General features: G+C 34.7%; 2 protein-coding genes across 2 annotated transcripts; one reads left to right on the top strand and one right to left on the bottom strand.

Moving 5' to 3' along the window:
* The first annotated feature begins 508 nt into the window (after positions 1–508).
* On the top strand, positions 509–4478 carry LOC137387235 (uncharacterized). The gene is made up of 3 exons (XM_068073575.1): positions 509–531; positions 2333–3314; positions 3411–4478. Exons 1-3 carry the CDS (start codon positions 509–511, stop codon positions 4476–4478), a joined length of 2073 nt encoding a protein of 690 aa, XP_067929676.1.
* Positions 4479–4686: 208 nt separating this feature from the next.
* Positions 4687–20601, bottom strand: LOC137387234 (inactive rhomboid protein 1-like). The gene is made up of 13 exons (XM_068073574.1): positions 20498–20601; positions 19447–19553; positions 17884–17941; positions 17127–17344; positions 13852–14034; positions 12963–13107; positions 12251–12315; positions 12016–12125; positions 7904–8080; positions 7595–7756; positions 6436–6642; positions 4854–4944; positions 4687–4769 (listed from the first exon to the last, which is right to left on the bottom strand). Exons 1-13 carry the CDS (start codon positions 20599–20601, stop codon positions 4687–4689), a joined length of 1710 nt encoding a protein of 569 aa, XP_067929675.1.
* Positions 20602–21896: the final 1295 nt, after the last annotated feature.

The following is a 21896-nucleotide window of genomic DNA, read 5'->3' as shown; positions in this document are numbered from 1 at the left end:
TTGAATTTAAATTATTGCCAACAAAGTAATATATAAGATATATGGTATATATGGATATATATAATATATACTTGTATTCAGGAAGATTATGGTGGATATATATATTTTTTTTAATATCAGGGTATATATATATATATATATATATATATATATATATATATATATATATATATATGAATATATATTTATATAAATACATGTAAATTTATACATATATTAATATATACCATAATCTTCCTAAATACATGTATATATATTATATACATGTATATATAATATATATAACATTATACATGTATATATATGCATAATTATGTGTATATATGCATTTGTATATATGAGACCACCCAAAGTTCTGCTATGTTCTGTTCATCTATTGTAATAAGTATGTTAGAGTGTGATATGGGACTATAATACGAGCACCAGAAAGCTGGCTATTGTTGTTGGCATGAGTTCCAGTCGTTTCGCTAATTAAAAATCACATTAGCTGGTATTATTGGCTTTATTTATGGTTTTGGCAACAGAAGACAGGTGAGACACAATTGCAAACAGAAACTGTCATTTATCATTCATGTTAGATGAATTCCTTCAAGTAGAGCATCTGCAAACAATAGTCACATTATCATCCATAATTTATTAAAGGGTATGCATAGCGGACTCAAGGTATCGACCAACAGGAATCTACAAACAATGCCACGCTAGCAGGAGTAAATTTAGCTACTTGCTGACATAACGGCTCCGTCATCTCAATAAAGAATATAGATTTTCTTGACTCACATTGTGACAAAAGCGACTGCATGCTAGTTATGATTTTGCTTCATATTTCAGTTAAAAATAGACAATGTGAGGCCAACAATACAGACAGTAAAGATTAATAATGAACACTGTATACTTCACATCTTATAATTTATGTATAGTTTTTCTTCAGACGTAGACTGTAGATAAAAGTTGTTTACTGGCTGTGAATCAGCAGCTAGCTGAGTTGCATTATAATGACATCCGTGGTCCTTTTTTATTATTAATGCAAACAAAAACACTTCTACCTTTCAATAGAAACTATAAGACACTCCTATCTAGTCAGTTGCATAGGAGAGGTATCCTGATATGAGCCAGCGCAGCCTTAGAAAACTCTCATCACCGAAGACACTCATCACCAAAAACCTTTTTATTATGCCACCAGGTTATCAGGTCATAGCAGCCAAGGTTACCAGGTCATAGCAGCCAAGGTTGTCAGGTCATAGCAGCCAAGGTTATCCAGTAAACAACAAAAGCATTGCTAGTCACTAAGATATACCTACAGAAACTGAATCTAATCTAATCTGAAGGATAATTTGTTCAACAGAATAAAAGGGTCAACGTAATTAAATATTTATTAATCTTGTTTGTCTTAAGATAAACCGATAGCAACCAATCATATCATCTCCCATATATATTTGTAGCTAATTATTATACCTTTATATATATACATGTAGTTAATTATTATACCTTCATATATATACATGTAGTTAAATATTATACCTTCATATATATACATGTAGTTAATTATTATACCTTCATATATATTGTACAAAAGCAACTATGTACTTTTTGATTGAAAACATTTCGAGTGGTTTCAGCTAGCTTAAGCTCCAAGCTAGTAAAGGAGCCCTGCAGGTATCCTTTACAATGGCAGTTACAGAAAATTTATTTGGCCCTTTTAACTGATTTTCTTGTTGTCATGGTTACACACTCTAAGTTTATGTCTGGAAAGTATTACTATAGTGTCGACTAGACCCTCTTGCAGAAGAAAGAGAAAGTTAGGTAGCCAGTACAATCAGCCAAGTCTCGAGCCATTTTACTGATTGACAGCAACCTGCTACCAGTAACCAAGATGTGTAGTTGATGTTGTTCTTTATTGAAGAAATAACTGATGTTAGGTAGTTCGGGTGTTGACCAATGATCAGTAGGTTAATAGATTGAGTCACACGAGGACCATTTGTAGTGTTTGAAAAGGCTCAAACCACAATTGTTCCTGCGCTACACTGATCCAAACTGCACAGGAAAGGTCCAGGCGGCAATCTCAGAGAGCTATCAGACTATAATCAATCTGCGAGGTTATGTTTGTTGACCTCAACCATTGTCGAATCTAAGCAGTTTGTTAGTTCACAGAATTCCATCGTGACGCAAAGTTCATAAACATCTTAAAACTATCACTTAGTAATTTACTAATGCAAAAAATTTCAAACAAATCATTGTCATTAACTTTTAGATCTACTTGATACTTTTGTGAAAGAAAATATAACCGGGGCATCCAGTGACTTTTTGAACTCTCTATCTTCTAATTCTATACCAGCTTAAACAATTCTTTTGATAAACAAGTAAACAGGACAAGAGCTGGCACAGATAAACAAGTTAACAGGACAAGAGTTGGCACAGATAAACAAGTAAACAGGAAAAGAGCTGGCACAGATAAACAAGTAAACAGGACAAGAGCTGGCACAGATAAACAAGTAAACAGGACAAGAGCTAGCACAGATAAAAAGGTAAACACGACAAGAGCTAGCACAGATAAAAAGGTAAACACGACAAGAGCTGGCACAGATAAACAAGTAAACACAACAAGAGCTGGCAGAGATAAACAAGTAAACAGGACAAGAGTTGGCACAGATAAACAAGTAAACAGGACAAGAGCTGGCACAGATAAACAAGTTAACAGGACAAGAGTTGGCACAGATAAACAAGTTAACAGGACAAGAGTTGGCACAGATAAACAAGTTAACAGGACAAGAGCTGGCACAGATAAACAAGTAAACAGGACAAGAGCTGGCACAGATAAACAAGTAAACACAACAAGAGCTGGCAGAGATAAACAAGTAAACAGGACAAGAGTTGGCACAGATAAACAAGTAAACAGGACAAGAGCTGGCACAGATAAACAAGTTAACAGGACAAGAGTTGGCACAGATAAACAAGTTAACAGGACAAGAGTTGGCACAGATAAACAAGTTAACAGGACAAGAGCTGGCACAGATAAACAAGTAAACAGGACAAGAGCTGGCACAGATAAACAAGTAAACACAACAAGAGCTGGCACAGATAAACAAGTAAACAGGACAAAAGCTGGCACAGGTAAACAAGCAAACAGGACAAGAGCTGGCAAAGATAAACAAGTAAACAGGACAATAGCTGGCACGGATAAACAAGTAAACAGGACAAGAGTTGGCACAGATAAAAAAGTAAACAGGGCAAGAGCTGGCACAGATAAACAAGTAAACAGGACAAGAGCTGGCACAGATAAACAAGTTAACAGGAAAAGAGATTGCACAGATAAACAAGTAAACAGGACAAGAGTTGGCACAGATTAACAAGTAAACAGGGCAAGAGTTGGCACAGATAAACAAGTAAACAGGACAAGAGCTGGCATAGATAAGCAAGTAAACAGGACAAGAGTTGGCACAGATAAACAAGTAAACAGGACAAGAGTTGGCACAGATAAACAAGTAAACAGGACAAGAGCTGGCACAGATAAACAAGTTAACAGGACAAGAGTTGGCACAGATAAACAAGCAAACAGGAGAAGATCTGGCACAGATAAACAAGTAAACAGGACAAGAGTTGGCACAGATAAACAAGTAAACAGGACAAGAGTTGGCACAGATAAACAAGTAAACAGGACAAGAGTTGGCACAGATAAACAAGTTAACAGGAAAAGAGGTGGCACAGATAAACAAGTAAACAGGAAAAGAGGTGGCACAGATAAACAAGTAAACAGGACAAGAGGTGGCACAGATAAACAAGTAAACAGGACAAGAGCTGGCACAGATAAACAAGTAAACAGGACAAGAGTTGGCACAGATAAACAAGTAAACAGGACAAGAGGTGGCACAGATAAACAAGTAAACAGGACAAGAGCTGGCACAGATAAACAAGTGAACAGGACAAAAGTTGGCACAGATAAACAAGTAAACAGCACAAGAGGTGGCACAGATAAACAAGTAAACAGGACAAGAGTTGGCACAGATAAACAAGTAAACAGGACAAGAGTTGGCACAGATAAACAAGTTAACAGGAAAAGAGGTGGCACAGATAAACAAGTAAACAGGACAAGAGTTGGCATAGATAAACAAGTAAACAGGACAAGAGATGGCATAGATAAGCAAGTAAACAGGACAAGAGTTGGCACAGATAAACAAGTTAACAGGACAAGAGTTGGCACAGATAAACAAGTAAACAGGACAAGAGTTGGCACAGATAAACAAGTAAACAGGACAAGAGCTGGCACAGATAAACAAGTAAACAGGACAAGAGTTGGCACAGATAAACAAGTAAACAGGACAAGAGCTGGCACAGATAAACAAGTAAACAGGACAAGAGCTGGCACAGATAAACAAGTAAACAGGACAAGAGCTGGCACAGATAAACAAGTAAACTGGACAAGAGTTGGCACAGATAAACAAGTAAACAGGACAAGAGTTGGCACAGATAAACAAGATTTTTAAGCATTTTGGTTTGAAGGTAAAATATTTTATTGCTGAATTTACCTTCATTACTTCAAAGAAGCACCATTTTAAAATCAGACAACTCAACCATTAAATCGATCTTGCAGGTTTCTGATAATAGAGTAGCTCTATTAGTTCAAACTGTAAAATGTATTTTCTATTTTACATGTAAGTTGAATGTACACAAAGTTGTGAGTAGTTGACAAAGCTATGGTAACGATAAGTCACACGAGAAGCTAACAAAAGCCAAACAGTTGATGAACCTAAGGCCACCTTCATAGTTAGGCTGTCCTACATAGAAGAGACAAAGCAGGACAACAATAAGAATAACTAGTAAAATTGTAGCAACAATCCGTAAGCCGAACATGATGTTACTCTGCCTTCTGCTGAATACTATGTATGGCATGAAGGACAATGAGCAGAGAACTCCAAATACACCGCCAGCAAGATTGGTAAACTGGTTTACCTGAAAACAAAAAACTTCAAAATGTTTCATATGTGATATTTAATATAATTTTAATTATACTCAAAAACAAGGCAATATAGGGAAAAAGAATTATGATGCAAACTTAATATTACTTTATAATAATTATACATGTAAAACAAAACTAATATCACTTTATAATATAAACATAACTAGTATTAGTACCATACAAATATCTGCAAAATATCTCCTTTTCATCTTGAAAGTAAGTTATCTCATCAGATTCGATCAAAACCTCAAAGACCACATTGAAAGTATAACCATGAGTAAATGACTAATGTATTGTGGATGCTTCATTGTTTCTTGCCTATAAAGATTTACCAGAGATAGTTCAATCCACAAAAATATATATAAAAAAGTTTGACCTGGTTACCAAAAAACTATTAGCGCCTAAAACACAAATTTTCTCGAAATAACACAAAATTTATTTATTTTAAGCCATGACCCAGTACATAGTATTATAGCTTTCCTTCACATGCATGCACAAAGTTTATCACGAGTTGACAACTCCTGGTAATTTAAATCTGAGTAGTCTTAAGAGTTCTAGTAAGATTCTATTGACTGCTACATAAAAAATGAAACCTTGCTGATTTTTCTAGTTTAATTTTACTAGTATTAATATAGTAATAATAAATAATAGTAGTAATAATAAACAGTATTAATATTATTAATACTAAGTATTATTAATATTAATGAAAACAACTTTTAGCTCACTCTCCATTCTGATTCTGTGTTAGAAATGTGCAATTATATACGTACTGCTGCCAAAAACTTTGCTACTAAATAAACATCAGATACATACTCGAGTTACATACTCATATAATAATTATGTAATAATTACCGCAAATAGCACCAAATTTCATACTCCTAAATTTATGTATACATTCAAAGTATGTATATCCGTATATACATACTTTGGTCATACACTTTTCTGGTGTTAATCTAGCAGGAAGCCTCGTCACACATCTTTTAGTGGAGCCAGTATTTTACTTTTTCATTTTTTATTTCAATATGTGAAAATATTTGAGAGACCGGGTTTTTAAACACATGCGCTTATTATATATTTTGTATTCATAAATGCAGAAATCGCATTAGCTTTTTTCAAACATGATTTTTTTCAAGCATGATTAGAGAGGATTGTTTTGTTTTCAAGGTCTTGTAAAAAACATCTTACATTCACAAACAAATTCAACGCGCTTAGCCTTACCCAGCAAGAAAAAACTTGGTTTGTAGATTTATATATTTGCTTGCAGCTTCAAATATTTGTAAACTTTTCCTATACTATTGGGTGAAAAAGAATAGTTTTTATAGAAACTTTTAGAGCATTGAAATTGGCAAATTTTAATCACAAAATCATTAATGTCATCAAATAAATTTAAATAACGTCATTTAAATAAAGTTTTTTTTTTAATGTAAACTAATGATAAAATCCATGGTATATAATGTAACTCCAGAATCCAGGTTTGAACTTACCCCAGGAAAAAGTCCTGCAACAAGCATAATAGCTGTAAGCGCTACCAGTTTACCAACGGCCTTCATCTTGTGTTCTACTAGAGGCCATGTTTGAGCCAACTCTACTGAGAGGATCGCCAGAAAACCACAAACGGCTCCAGTACTTCCAACGTTTGGTCGGTATGGCACCATAGTTGATCCAAAGAGGAGGCCACCCATGCCACAAATCTACAATATTTAAAGCACTTGGCTTTCTTGTAATCAGAAACGCGTATAGAAACATAACGAAAGAGGCCAGTAAGCACTTACAAAATGTAAGTGTTTTCATTTCACAGAAACCATGATAGTGTTTTCATACTTACCTAAACTAGCCTTTAATAGAACTATCCGTAAGCTAGAGACAATAATTACTGCTTACTGCTTCTAATTCAAAGAAATAAAAAGGATTTTGAATAGCTATGTGGTGCTCTATCAAAGCATACGCAGATGTCTGACTGAACATTCTCCAAGTGATTTAAAGCTCTAAACCTACAACTATCATCAATCGGAATATGAAGTTACAAAGTCATATAAATAGGCATTATTATATAAATATATAACATTACTTGAAACTGTGTCTCTTTAAATGGTTTTGTTAAGAATATTATATAGAAATAAGGGAAGATTTGGTGTCTCCACAACCTGGAGTACGCCGTCCTATTTTAATATGCTTTGTTGGTTCGCCGCTTGTTAGAGAAGAAGTTCCCTCAAACAGACAGACACGCATATGAGTGTATGTGCTGACAGACAAGTTCATAATACGAAACCGTTTAAACAAAGAGATTTAATTCTACTAACTGGACTCCTTTAAAGACTTTGTTAATCGCCAAGAAAGTTTTTGACTAAAATGCTCATTATAAGTAGAGACAATTTTATTTGGAGAAAAATTTTGTTAGTTCTGGTTATTAATTTTGTTAATGCTAATAAGTTCTTGAATTTTTCTGTTTCACTGCATTTGCCCCATTTTGCTAGATAAAAATACAATACTTTAAAATACATTTGCTAATGTCATGTTACAATAGATGATCAACCGGTGACTCCGTTTGCACAATTACATATTTCTCTCACCTGACTCTCAGCTAGTGAGGTAACAGCAGATATTCAACCAATACTTACTATGTAAGTACATGCTAATACTTACTATGTAAATTAGCAACATTCGAAGCCAACCAGCCAGCCTTTCGATGTCACTGGCAACAAGACCTTGAATAATCAAAGCGAAGAGTACGGCAGCTACTATTCCTTCATGGAGTATGACCGAAAGGGGCAACCTCCACAGCTGGAATGCCGAGGAACTTTCTGTCTGCAATAAAGGATATAAACCTGGTTCTACATGTAATGTCTAACATAGTACCTCCATGAAACAAGCTTTTCAAGCATTGTGATTGCTCACCATAACTTGCCACCACGCTGGCAAAATCGATAATCTGCCAGCATCACTAAAACTTACCTGATCATCCCCTTCATAGACTTGACAGAGATTGTTGTTGCAGCTAGCCTCGCTGCAGTGTTCATAGGCTGAGATGTGCCAAATTCCACCAAGAATCACACAGTGCTTATGGCTGATAAGGAGACAGTCACCTTTACTAGGCAAACAGCAGGGCTTGAATTCATGTGCAACGTGTATCTACAGTATATAATTAAAACCTTGAAAATATGAGCATATTGAAAAAGGCTATAAATATCAGGCAAGCAAATGACTTGAAGTTTGAATAAACAATTGTCAAGTCTATTGTTAAGTCTATTGTTAGGTCTATTGTTAAAGGTTGACTTGCAACAAAATTCACATTACAGTTATTTGGTATCAAAAGATTCACCATGTCTTACTCTGTTGTATTGTAGGTGCAAAATATGTGGGAATGTGATTACAAGCTCTTAAAAGCTAAAAAACGAACAGTTAATCGCAGCCACATGAGACCGTCGTAGCTTGGATTCTCTTTCCAAAACGGCTCAAATGTGACGTAGTTGTGGTAGATGGTTTCTGTTTACACTTTCATGCAACCTTTTTCGTCGAAATATTGTCACAAATTATATACTTCACGCGTTCAATAAAACCATGTCTATTGTTCTTACGCGTCTGTTTTATCGTCATTGTAATGCTGTCACTTTTAGCAGTGATATCTTATAACTTACCATAAAAATTCATTTAATTTTTTAAACTTACTTCGAAGGAGTACATATCATTGTCTGATAATCATGACGAGCCTGTTGGTCACTTGTGATAATAGAAAAATGCTGCAGAAACTATTTGCGAAGTATTGGGTCACATGATCAGATTGCGACTTGCCGATTAGACCAAACCGAAACAAAACTGTAAAGTAGCGAGCATCTATATTTGATACGGAGTCTTCGGTAAAACCTGAAGTGTTTGTCATAAACTAGTGCAACGATAAACTTTATATTGAGCTTTTCATTAGCCTTTCAATTCACATGAGAACATCCGTGACAAGACAATAAATAAATTTCATGACTATGCCAGAGAAATAAAGAGATTCCAATCTACAGCGGCTTTTTGCTTTTGAGCTTTTAAGAGCTTGTAATCACATTTCCACATATTTGGCACCTACAACACAACAGAGTAAGACATGGTGAATCTTTTGATACCAAATAACTGTAATGTGAATTTTGTTGCAAGTCAACCTTTAAGTCTATTGTTAAGTCTATGGTCAAGTTTATTGTTAAGTTTATTGTTAAGTCTATTGTTAAGTCTATTGTTAAGTCTATTGTTAAGTCTATTGTTAAGTCTATTGTTAAGTGTATTGTCAAGTCTATTGTTAAGTCTATTGTTAAGTCTATTGTTAAGTCTATTGTTAAGTCTATTGTTAAGTGTATTGTTAAGTGTATTGTCAAGTCTATTGTTAAGTCTATTGTTAAGTCTATTGTTAAGTCTATTGTTAATTCTATTGTTAAGTCTATTGTTAAGTCTATTGTTAGGTCTATCATTAAGTCTATTTGTTAAGTTTATTGTTAAGTCTATTGTTATGTCTAATGGTAAGTCTATTGTTAAGTCTATTGTTGAGTCTATTGTTAAGTCTATTGTTAAGTCTATTGTTAAGTCTATTGTTAAGTATATTGTCAAGTCTATTGTTAAGCATATTGTTAAGTCTATTGTTAAGTCTATTGTTAAGTCTATTGCTGCTTTGGAAAAAGTATAAGATTGACCTATGCATTAGCATCTCTCCCACCTTCGACTAATATTAAATTTTGTTGCTGTGTAACTTTAAAGTTATACCCATTCTGAAATTTTTATATTTCAAATATTTTTATATTTTATATCCAATATTTCATAAAAACACTACAAACTAGAATTCGTAAATATAACCGATGACCTCAAATTTTGCATTGAAGATGTAATTAAGTTATTTTTAAACTATTCAATTTCTATTCACTAGAAATTCCCTTGTCATACAGCCCATGACCAAAATGATAATGGAAAAAAGAAAGGGTACTGCTGGTTGAGAAATGCAATATTAGCAGTCAAATGGCACTGCAGTGCAATAGGAGAACTGCAATGGTAGCTGCAATGGTAGCTGTAATGTACTGGGTGTTATTATGTACAACAAACAGCAATAATGAAAGGAAAAGATTATATGTTTATATCTCTCCCCCTGCAATAGGAGAAATGCAATATTAGAAGCAAAATGGCAAGCTGCTGTGTAATATACACAGGCTGAGGGCTGTATATCATTGGTCATAGCAATCAATATCAAGAAGTTGTGATATTTATCTAGATTTCTGTATTTATATCTAAAACGTTATGCTGAATTTAAAAATCTAAACAGATTTTAGCTAGTATTTAGATTTTAACATATTGCACACCATTGGTCACTATATACTTATATATGCTTATATATACTATATATGTAAATTCAAATGATTATTCTTATAACTAATTCTTATAACAATCTTATAAAATCGAATAACTATTCTTACAATTAAATATTGTAATAATCTTATAAGAATTGTTAGAAAAATATCATCGTCATTTCCTTTACTTTCACTGCTTTTGACATCAGTTGGAATACTAAAGTACTCATTGTAAGTGTCCAAAATACCGGAGTCCGGTAGAATCGGAAAAAAAAGAAACGATTACTTTTCAGTACTTCTACGCTTATTACAGAAACCTTCGGCAATTGGACAATGCCATAGACTGGTGAAATGAGCACATTTTTCTCGTGGAATGCGCATGGCTTAATAGTGCTACTATCTGTCGCACTGCTTTATTGGCGTTTTGTTTGCCAGTCTTAATTTTGATTAAAAAAGGCTTGTCAGGTTTCAATGGCGATTTTAGGCCAAATTAAGCTGTCTAGTTATGTATTATCTGATCAGATGGGTAAGTTTTAGGATATTGTCCCAACTTTTTAAAGACTTGGTAACATATTTAACTGTGTTTATATGTGTTTTGTATCATTATTATACTTAAACCACTCTACACAAAAATGGTTAAATTTTTTGATGTGATTTCGGTACAAGGGTTTGGTTACGGCGGTTGACGGATAATTTTTCGGGAGTTGTGTTCGCATATGCATTTATCATAAAGCTCCCAAACAATCGTTTCGCTCGTGTTTGGTCGTGGGATAATAGTGGTTCATCTTATTAACAAGTGCAGAAACATCTTCAGCAGTTTTACATGCATATATATATCTTCACTGCTATAATTATATTTAATTTAAGCAGGACTCTCTTATGGTCATCAAAGAAAAAAACCAGAGAGAGTAACATTAGAGTTACTAGTTTCATCTTAGTCTGCCGAATCACTTTAAATTATCTAAGCCTTAGACTCACAGCCCATCCAGCAATCAGCGAGTCAGGAAATATCTCAACAAGTTTTGAGCACACCGTGAAAGTAGCCTACACAACCTACTCATATAACATTTAGCTCTATATGAAAATACGCACAAAGTCCCTCATAGTTAGAATTGCTGTCACCTGGAATAGTTCAATGGTTGCCTGCATATACGCCCCGGTATATACGCAGTATATAGTTTTACTACTTTAGGAAAACAGGCATTTAGAAGTATTAGTATTGTTAGTAACTGCAATCACATAACTTCATATTTATATTTGCGTTAGATAAGTAATAAATATAAAAGAAGAATTTTGCTCAACACGAGCTTTTAAAGAATATCATTTTAATAATACTGTAAATAGTCACTTCTTTGTCATGGCATCATGTTATGACCTAGAATGCGCCTATAATAACTGCTATTGTGTGATGCCAGCAAAATGCTCACCATCTTTTGTAGTTCTAAATCAGTAAACTCATATTGGGTTAGATAGATGCTGATGTAATAGAGAGCTATATGTTAGGAGGCAGTTGTCTTTATATAACTCTTACAGTTAATACAGAGAACTCTCACAGTCTCCTTATATAACTCTTACAGTTAATACAGACAACTCTCACAGTCTCTTTATATAACTCTTACAGTTAATACAGACAACTCTCACAGTCTCCTTATATAACTCTTACAGTTAATACAGACAACTCTCACAGTCTCTTTATATAACTCTTACAGTTAATACAGACAACTCTCACAGTAAATACAAATGTTAATAACTTACCTCGTTTTTGTTGTTCTTTGATCTAATCTTACAAGTTACATTTACCCATTTGACACTCTCCAGGCCAAATATTGCTCTAATCTCATCACATTCTTGCTGAGTGCTTGTTCCTACAGAGCAGTGAGTATATTTGCATCTAAACTTATACATTATATGTATACCCGATTCATAACTCGGTGTAGAAATGGTTCACTTATTATTATTATTATTATTATTATTATTAATAGCAACAGACCTGCTCCACGACCGAGGGCTTCACAGCAACCCAATTCAGAGGTCTCTACTTGGTGCACAGAGTTTCTGCAATAAATACATGCAATGAGAGTGAACTGCCAGCTCAGTTCTACAAGGAATTGTAGTTGTTCGATAATACCTTCGTAGAAATATGTCCCTTTTAAAGTAGGTCACAAGCCGATTGGCCAAGAATATAGCTGTATTCTCCTGCAGGACTTTGCTATACAAATAATCATTTTGAGTTACATAGTTGGAACCACTATAATTGGCTAGCAATGATGCTTTGCCAGGTAAATCTAACTGGAAAAACCTCACCAAAATCCATGTATACCAGTGCATCCATGCATCCATGAGTATCAGTTTACAAAAATTACTTTTAATACAAATTGTATGTTTTTCTTATGTACTGGCAACGTTTTATTTTTCAAAGAACATATAATCCTGACTGTATTATATTATTTCACCATTAATAATTTATTATAAATCGAACTACTCTTTTTCTTGCCATTTAGATTTTATATTAGAACATATTAAATATCAATAGACAACGAACAAGCCAATCAGGCCAAAGCAGCTGGTGTAAGTGTCAGGCTCCTCTAATAAGATACAAACCTATTTTTTGTCTTATATACTAAACATGTGTTAATTAAGGAAATACTTTGGCTTTAGTTAGATCCTGGAGTCATCCTTGTTAACACTAAAGACAGACTTACTTGAGCAGCCAAAACCTGTCTTTCCTGAGACACGGAGCGTACAAAGCTCCCGATTGGATGAGATTTTCTTGACTAGGCCCCGCCCACATGTTTGGTTGTATGAAATGTTCCACTGTTTGCACTCCGCCCCAAGTCATAACCTCTCCTAAAAGTCAGCAACTTATTATAGGTCTGTATAAATGTATGAGGTTAAACCGAAAGGTAGTTAATAATATTTCTATTCCTTCTTTGACTAAAACTATAGATAACGTACTTATCACATCAGTAATCAAATACGTGGCCAAAACTGTATGACTTCAATAGTCGTAAATTATGTTTTTTACCGGTGTTCAAGCTTAGAATTCAAATGATCTGAATTTGACCTGTAAGTTTCAAACTAGGTCAGTCTCAACTTCTCAGCTGTTTTCATGCAACTTATCTGATTACAAACTTGTTCAAACAATCTGAGATTATTATGAAATGATAACATATAATGGCCATTACTAACAACCATGCTGTTGCTTCAATTATCTCATAGTTTTATTTTCAATAACTCAAACTTTATTTGGTCACATTTTAGTTTTTGTTTTCAGCTTCACAAACCTATAAATTAAAAAATATATCAAGGTAAAAGAAAAGAACCAAATTATATAGCTTAACTTTGCAACTTTCACTCATCACAAAATTAGAAGAAAAATATATAAAGATTATACATAACTCGGTAGCTGAGCTTTTATTAGTTGCTGCATAACTGATAGAGTATTATTTTTTTCCTTTAATAAGCAAGAATATTTCTGTATTAACGAAAATGGGTGCAAGAAAGACGGGGTGAGCTGGTAAAATAAGTCTATTAACAAATAAACTGTGTATATCCTAATAATAATAATCATAATACAAAAGAAATGCTTACCTACAACAATTTTTTGGGGGGAAAGCCGAGGAGGGATGACTCCAGCCATTGAACTAAGAATAGCAATAGAAATGCCCTGAATCAGCATGATGATGTATATAAGCCAAGGACTGTGGTCCTTTATAGTCTCTAGTCTAGCTCTCACATCAGTTTCACTGAATCCTTTCTGAAGTTTGGTAACACCTGTACAATATTGTCAAGGAGTGCGATGATTCATCTGGTACCAGCATAGAGATTATGTCTGAGTTAATGCCAAACAAGTTCTGTTTATTGCTTTGTAGAGTATCTCGATTTTCTATAAAACTTTAAAAAATTATATGTACCTAACACACCATAAGACAATCCACAAAGTCTATGAACTAGGAACTGTACTTACAAACTCTATAAACTATGAACTCTACTTACAAACTCTACAAACTATGAACTCTACTTACAAAGTCTATAAACTATGAGCTCAACTTACAAACTCTGTAAACTATAAACTCTAATTACAAACTCTATAAACTATAAACTATAAACTCTACTAACAAAGTCTATATACTATGAACTCTACTAACAAACTCTATAAACTATGAGTTCTACTTACAAACTCTATAAACTATGAACTCTACTTACAAAGTATATAAACTATGAGCTCAACTTACAAACTCTATAAGCTATAAACTTTACTTACAAACTCTATAATGCAGCACTCTAGAGTTTGAAAAACATGTGACAAAGTTTATTTCTGATTGATGTTTTGACAGACAAGAATTTCCAAAAAGTCAAATAGTTAAATGAGAGTTGTAATTACTGGAACAGTTGCACCATTCAAGTTTATTTATATGCATAGAACAACTTCACACGTAGCAATCCCCAAAATAAATTAATTATGTTAACAGTATGAGATAAATCTCTGTACATATTAAACTTTCTAAACCCTTAACTCATTGCAAATTTATCAAAACCAAACTTGACGTTAAAACTACAGATTTGGTGTCATAAAAGTTACGCTAGCTCAGGAGCTCATTTATCTTTTCAAAGTATCGTTTGAATAATTTGATAAAAAAAAATTTAAAGGCAGCTTTCGTAGTCTACTCAGATACTTTTGTAATTGCAATGAAAAAAATTTATTTAAATGGACTATAGCAAAAACGCTTAATACAAATGTTGTCATTTTATTGCTGCAGAAAGTTTCCACACATGGTTTGAAACTTCTTTCAGAATGCAAATCAGCTCTCTTTTCAATTAAAAGCTAAATTTTACTAAAACGACTTTGTTCAGTTTATTTCAACTGTATTATATTGTAGAGAAACAATTTATTTTATTTTATTACTGCTTTTTGATAGTTCTTTAAAAAGTAAAATTATTTTGGTTTGAAATGAAAATCAACGATATTAAATATCGTTGAGAGTTATCCTACCTACACGAATGGTATATTTACCCACATCAGCAAAGTGTTTATTAAATCACAACGCTTTACTGAATAGTCACCGATTACTCACATGTGTGGTTGACTCCCGACATATGTGATATTCTACCTAAATGGAGGTAAGTTACTGACATAAATTTGGAGTTACATGAATATTGTGCTGGCATAAGGAACCAAATGCCACCAACATAAGTAGTTGACATGTGACAATAAGCATTCTAAGAACTAGGTATATTTCAATTTTTATTTGGTATCATTTTCATTGACTAAGACAGCCTGGTATGAAAGAAGTTTGCTCAATTAGTGATTATTACAAAGGAAGAACAATAATAAATACTATTTAGATGCATCAAATAAAAAGCTGAACATAAAACCTGTTTACCATGGTGGTTAGCTGATGTCAAGTAATCCTTTGCAAATTGAAATCTTTCTTTAAGAGAACGCCTTGGCTGGTAAGTGGTGTTGTAATATTCTGAAAAAAACAAGATATTGTCTTGCATTTGTATCTGATCTTAAAAAGTATAGGATGGAAATTCAAATTGTATCCACCAATCAATGGCTTTATGGGAGAATTTGTTAAATATAGTATTGCATAAGTTGTAAAGGTCACAAATGGTTCATAATGCTCAATCAAAAAGTATTACACGTTTGTAGAACACAGTTGACTGATGAAACAACATTTCTATGTGTGGCTGTCGACAGCCGCGCAACTGTCGCGTGGCTGTCGCGTGGCTATCGGGTGGCTGTCGCGTGATTGTCACGTGACTGTCGAGTGGCTGTCGGGTGGCTGTCGCGTGGCTGTCGCGTGGCTGTAAAGTTTATGCTTAAAAACTTTATGCTTAAAGTTTATGTTGAAGCATAAACTCTTTTGTTTATGCTTCAAATTGTGTTTTACCTGAAACTTACTTGTTACTACAAAACACTCAAAAACTTAGCTATAGAATATTTAGATATGAAGCCAAGTGACAACAAAATTATTTGAACTGTATTCTGGGTAATTCTTATAGTATGCATCTTGAAAGGGTTACTAAGAGGGGCAACTAACAATTCTTCTAATCATAGATTTTAACCATTCTTTGAATTTAGCCAAATCTACTAGTCAACAGCGAAAGCTGCTATAAAGTCAATTTTGTATGAGGTCTACAGTCTATATACTGTATATAAATCTCATTGCTTATTCATTTGTCCGTCCGTCTGTCCTTCCGTCTGTCCAACTATAGTGACAATGTTTTAGGAACGAGAAATCTACTGCAAACTGGATTTGAACTCGCAAGCTCCAGTTATATACGGAGATCTATTTATCCACTACACTGTCCAACTTGCTGTACCATGGAATAAGTTTGGCACATAATTGGATTACACGTCAATCTTTCATGCTTCACGTTAAAAATCACGTTATGTGTAAAGCTATATAAGAAGAAAAATCCATGAAACTATACCAAAAGGAACGTGCATGCCCATAAGTGAAGAAAAATGCTTAAAGTCACTTGGCCAACAAAACTATTGCAATTAGTATAGATCTGTAGTAGGCACTATACAGACAGTACGGTATGACTTACACAGACATAAACACAGTGAGCATAAATAGTACAGCTCATTAAACAAACACCTTAATTTAAAAGTTAGAATTGTAGATGTTGAATATGTTGATTAAAAGTAAATTTTCTGTACAAAAACTTTTTTATTACCCGAGCAACGCCGGACATTCAGCTAGTATTGACTATAGCTATCTATAGACTACGTACGACACATTGTAAAAAGTAAAGACAACAGTTGTTTAAGAGAAAGTAGTAGGCCCCTAATACTAAAAGTACGGCTGTACTGTACCATGACCATCTAATAAAATGAAATAAGTAAAACCAACCTTGGGCCTTCGCCGCGACCTCCTCAATCTGGTTTCGTTTTGCGATAAGTCGGCGTCTCAACAGAGCAATGTGAGGTTTTGCAATATCATTTTCAATATTATCGAGCTCTCTTTTGTTGGCTAGGTAATGCTGGTAGGCCTTTTTACCGTAAAGGAAGTCACTAGACTTGAAGGTCTTTATTGGTGAGGGTGGAGGAATGTATGGGTCTGATAGTTGGCTAAAAATGCAGAACTTTCACCGATCTACTAAAGTAACGTATTCAAACAATGTGAATTAGTGAGCACACTTTATTTATTTATAAAATCAGTGAGAACAGTGTTAAACCTGAAGGTCGCATGTACATGAAGAGAAACTGAACATAAATTAAAGCACTGATGAGGTTTGTAGAACATAATAATTATCTCTACTTTACGCTTCAAGTTCTTCTAAAACACTCGAGTACCGAATTAATTTACAATTTATTACTTTCAGTAGATGCAAATAAAAATAATGATTACATATGAAAGAAGGAAAATTTAATAAAAGGAGGCGTAACTATGAGTATAAGTGATGAAATCATGCGTGAAGAAAACTAAAGAATCTTAGGCATGATAGAGGAGTGAGCAACAAAAAGAGTAAATAGAAGAGGAGAGGGAAGATGAATCTAACGAAAGATCATCTGTGTATAAAACATATACATGTACCTATGATATGAGTGGTTTGTTTGCACCCTTATTTATATGTATATGTGAAAGCATCAGTGACTTATACTCTTACCCAAAATAATCATCACTCTTGATGCTGTCCTTTTTACCAAAAGATTTGTCAGCCTCCGCTGTAAAAAGTCAAAAATAGTTTCTCTGAGTAAACTAGAATAAAACCAGTTGCTACACTCTCAAAAATAAGCAGGCAGACACAAACAGGATGTTAACATTTAGCTTTATGCTTTTACGTACTCTATACAATGTATATACAGCAATTTTGACAATTATAAAATTAACAAGAATCTAAAGAAGCTAAATACTCCTTACGTCTAGTATTACATGGAATTCTGCATTCACAGATTTTTTTACAATAATTTCACATGAAATACATGTACATATTTTCAATATGCAATAACAGTGATCAATCTGAAACTTGGCAGTATAGAAAGTGTTGGTCTAGCTATTACATGCAGGATGTAGATACGGTGAACTTAAAACCTAATTTTTTAGATGTACTGTAAATAGAAACTTTTACAGCGCTTTGCAAAAAGTAGGCCTACTATTGATTAATTAGTTTTCTTAAGAGCAAACATGCTATGCATTAGTGCTTACAGTCTAAAATTACATATATGACAGAAATAATTTGAAAATTATTATGAGACAACTCAGAACTTTATGATACATTGAAAATAAAAAATGAAAACCAAATACGAAAATATACTGGTTCACAGTGCTATGAGAGAAAATCTAAAAGACAGAGAAACAGAAATGTGCTTGGTGAGGTGATCAATAATAAAATGAAGCCATGTACTATGGAATATGAGTATATATGTATAAGTATATATACTATTACTATCAACCATGTACTATGGAATATGAGTATATATGTATAAGTATATATACTATTACTATCAACTATGTACTATGGAACATGAGTATATATGTATAAGTATATATACTATTACTGTCAACTATGTACCTTGGAATATGAGTATATATGTATAAGTATATATACTATTACTATCAACTATGTACTATGGAATATGAGTATATATGTATAAGTATATACACTATTACTATCAACTATGGAATATGAGTTTATGTGTATAAGTATATATACTATTACTGTCAACTATGTACTATGGAATATGAGTATATATGTATAAGTATATATACTACTACTATCAACTATGTACTATGGAATATGATTATATATGTATAAGTATATATACTATTACTATCAACTATGTACTATGGAACATGAGTATATATTGTGGAGGACGGGACTATACTAAACCATATGTTTGTGCTTGAGACCACATTATGCCTAGTCACTTATGTATATTTCTTAACCGGTTATATAATACCCTGGTAAAACTGTTATATAATACTACATTTTTGGGCCTGCTTCACAGGCCTGCTAGCATACCATTATGCCTATTGTCTGGGCCTGCCTCACAGGCCTGATGTGAAACAATGAATGTTATATAATTGTGGGCGGAGCAAATAGTATAAAAGGAGAAGGCATAAGCCAACTCTTTGGGATTCTGCTAACGGATTTTATACTGTCAAGACGAAGTTATACATGTGCTGATATACGCTAAATACACTATACTTATTCTTATAAACTGCCTACGTTTGATGCCTGCCTGGTTGGCATAAGGGGGATCCTTCCGCCAGAACTGCTCTGGCTTCGAAACACGAACTGCTTGGGGGAGACACCTAAGGAAGGCTAGGGGTGGGCTACGTTACGATCGGACCTGATCAGAAATGCGATAGCATTGGAGATCAGGCCCTCCAGTAAGTAGTCGGGACCTAAACTAGCCAAGATAGGGTCTCAGAGACCAGGCCGTGTTAGCCTTCCAAGTGAGCCTGAACTGCGGATACCCAGCCGCAGCCTGACCCGACCACGAGGTGTGTCAGGCAGGCCGACGAGGGGAAGGCCCAGTGTTCAGACTGCACTGCCTTGCTAGGAAAAGTAAAGCTGGCTCAGCTACCGGGGCCAGACCTTTACAATATGTATAAGTATACATACTATTACTGTCAACTATGTACTATGGAATATGAGTATATATGTATAAGTATATATACTATTACTATCAACTATGTACTATGGAATATGAGTATATATGTATAAGTATATATACTATTACTATCAACCATGTACTATGGAATATGAGTATATATGTATAAGTATATATACTATTACTATCAACCATGTACTATGGAATATGAGTATATATGTATAAGTATATATACTACTACTATCAACTATGTACTATGGAATATGAGTATATATGTATAAGTATATATACTATTACTGTCAACTAAAATAAAAAGTACAAACTAAAGAGAATCAATGGTTGCGCTGGGACGGTTCTCATATAATCCGCTGACATCTTCTACTAGGTAAGATTGAACTCACAGCAAGTGTTCATCAACATGAAATATGTTGATTGTGAATATAATTTTTCATTGAAGAAATCTGCAAAGGAGCTACTCCAACCCTTTTCTTTTCCACACTTTAAAGAACCAGCCACTCTGAGTTGAGAAAAAGAGTGTACTTAACCAATAACAATAGTGAGTTATATAATTAAGTGTAGCACAGCAAAGAACAGTATGCTACGAGCGCTGCTATTGCGGCTCAATATGTGGGACTTCAGCTTGCTCTTATAGACTAAATAAACCACTCTTCCTCTTCTAAGATCGACTGGTCCTTCTCCCTCTGGCCAGCCCTTGACTGGTTTGATTTGGCTGGTGTTGGCTTTTTGGTCTGGATGTGCAGATTCATAGGCCAACCAGCGCCTCTGGGGTCAGGCCGAGTAGAGGGCTGGCTGGCATCAGCTCACTTCTCCCTTCATTACAGAGCATAGGAGCTTTAATATAATTGCTGATGCTAACACCAGCTGACTCCAAACTGTACTGTACTGGCTTTGCCTGTACTCCAAGCGTTGAAACTTTTGCTACAATAGCTTGTTTCAGTTTGCTTAGGTCCCAATCAGTAGCTACATTGGCTGTGGCCTTGGCTGCGTCCACCCAATAGTCTCCATCTTTCATGAGCTGGCGAATCCTCCTCTGCTGACGTTCACCGAGCACTTGGCTAATGGGCCGAAGCCAAAAAGACTGGCAGACATGAAGACAGCTGCTCGAATACTGGAGGACAGGCTCTGCATCTCTGGCTGGGGCCTCATGTTGCTGAGATGAATCAGGCTGTGGTTGCCTGTACTTCACCTGCCACCTTTTCTGGCTCTTGCATAACCGGCAGGTTGTTGTCAATGAGGGAGTACTGGATGGCCATCTGCAGATCGGCACTCAAGACTTGGTTTTCTAGACTTTTCCCGAGAGGGGGTGGGTGGTCGATGTGGTATACCATTCCTTATGACTGCCGGATGCATGCTTGCTCTGGTTTGCATGGATTGAATGACCTGATTCCTTGATACAGGCTCCCATATGTCAGGACACATGAAGATGAAAAAATGTTGGAGGATGTGGCGATGCTTTCACTGGTTACTGGTAATGTAACCACAGATGCTGCACTTGCCCTTCAAATGCCTTTTAAATATTGCGTTTACTTGGTCTCAAGATTTTTGAAAAACTTACTGCTCCATACAAACAATCGTTCTTTTGGTTGTGCTGGCTGTTCAGTCATTTTGGAGAGCATCAGCTGCAGGGTCTTAGTATTAGGAACTTGAATAAGGGAAGCACCTCTCCTTTTAGTGGGCCTCAGCCGATTATCGGAGTTAGGTATGCTAGGAGTTACTATGTTGGTTTCTAAAGTAATCTGGAAAACCAAGGATGCTACAGCCGCCCTGCCAGCTATATCTTCTTTTTCTAGTCAATTCAAATTTTTATACAGCTTTAGGAGAGACAATACAGGAAAAGGTGCACTAGCTCAAATCGTTGGCTCAACCACAAACCCTCACCATCTGCATTGCATAATACAGGCTAGCTTAGTCTGAGTAGAGTCAGGAGTTTGGATGCCAGCCAGTTGTAACTTGGTGAGGAAATATTTTGTTTTTGCAAAGCTATGTTGTCGATGCCCCTTGAACTCTCCTGGCTAAAACATCCCTTATCTCAGGCGTTTTC

Source organism: Watersipora subatra, chromosome 2, assembly GCF_963576615.1.
Source record: "Watersipora subatra chromosome 2, tzWatSuba1.1, whole genome shotgun sequence".
Classification (NCBI taxonomy): domain Eukaryota; kingdom Metazoa; phylum Bryozoa; class Gymnolaemata; order Cheilostomatida; family Watersiporidae; genus Watersipora; species Watersipora subatra.
Note: the sequence above shows the minus strand (reverse complement) of the source record. Positions and strands in the feature narration are given on the sequence as shown.

Bases quoted from the DNA above. Each gene is read 5' to 3' on its own strand.
- LOC137387235 (XM_068073575.1), top strand. From the start codon at position 509: ATGGTTTTGGCAACAGAAGACAG. The intron at 532-2,332 runs GTGAGACACAAT...ATTCTATACCAG, and splicing joins GTTTTGGCAACAGAAGACAG to CTTAAACAATTCTTTTGATA. The intron at 3,315-3,410 runs GTAAACAGGACA...GGCATAGATAAG, and splicing joins GAGATTGCACAGATAAACAA to CAAGTAAACAGGACAAGAGT.
- LOC137387234 (XM_068073574.1), bottom strand. From the start codon at position 20,601: ATGAATCTGCACATCCAGACCAAAAAGCCAACACCAGCCAAATCAAAC. The intron at 19,554-20,497 runs GTTTATTTAGTC...ATCGTAACGTAG, and splicing joins ATCTTAGAAGAGGAAGAGTG to CCCACCCCTAGCCTTCCTTA. The intron at 17,345-17,883 runs GTAAGAGTATAA...CTGCATTTTTAG, and splicing joins AAGAGTGATGATTATTTTGG to CCAACTATCAGACCCATACA.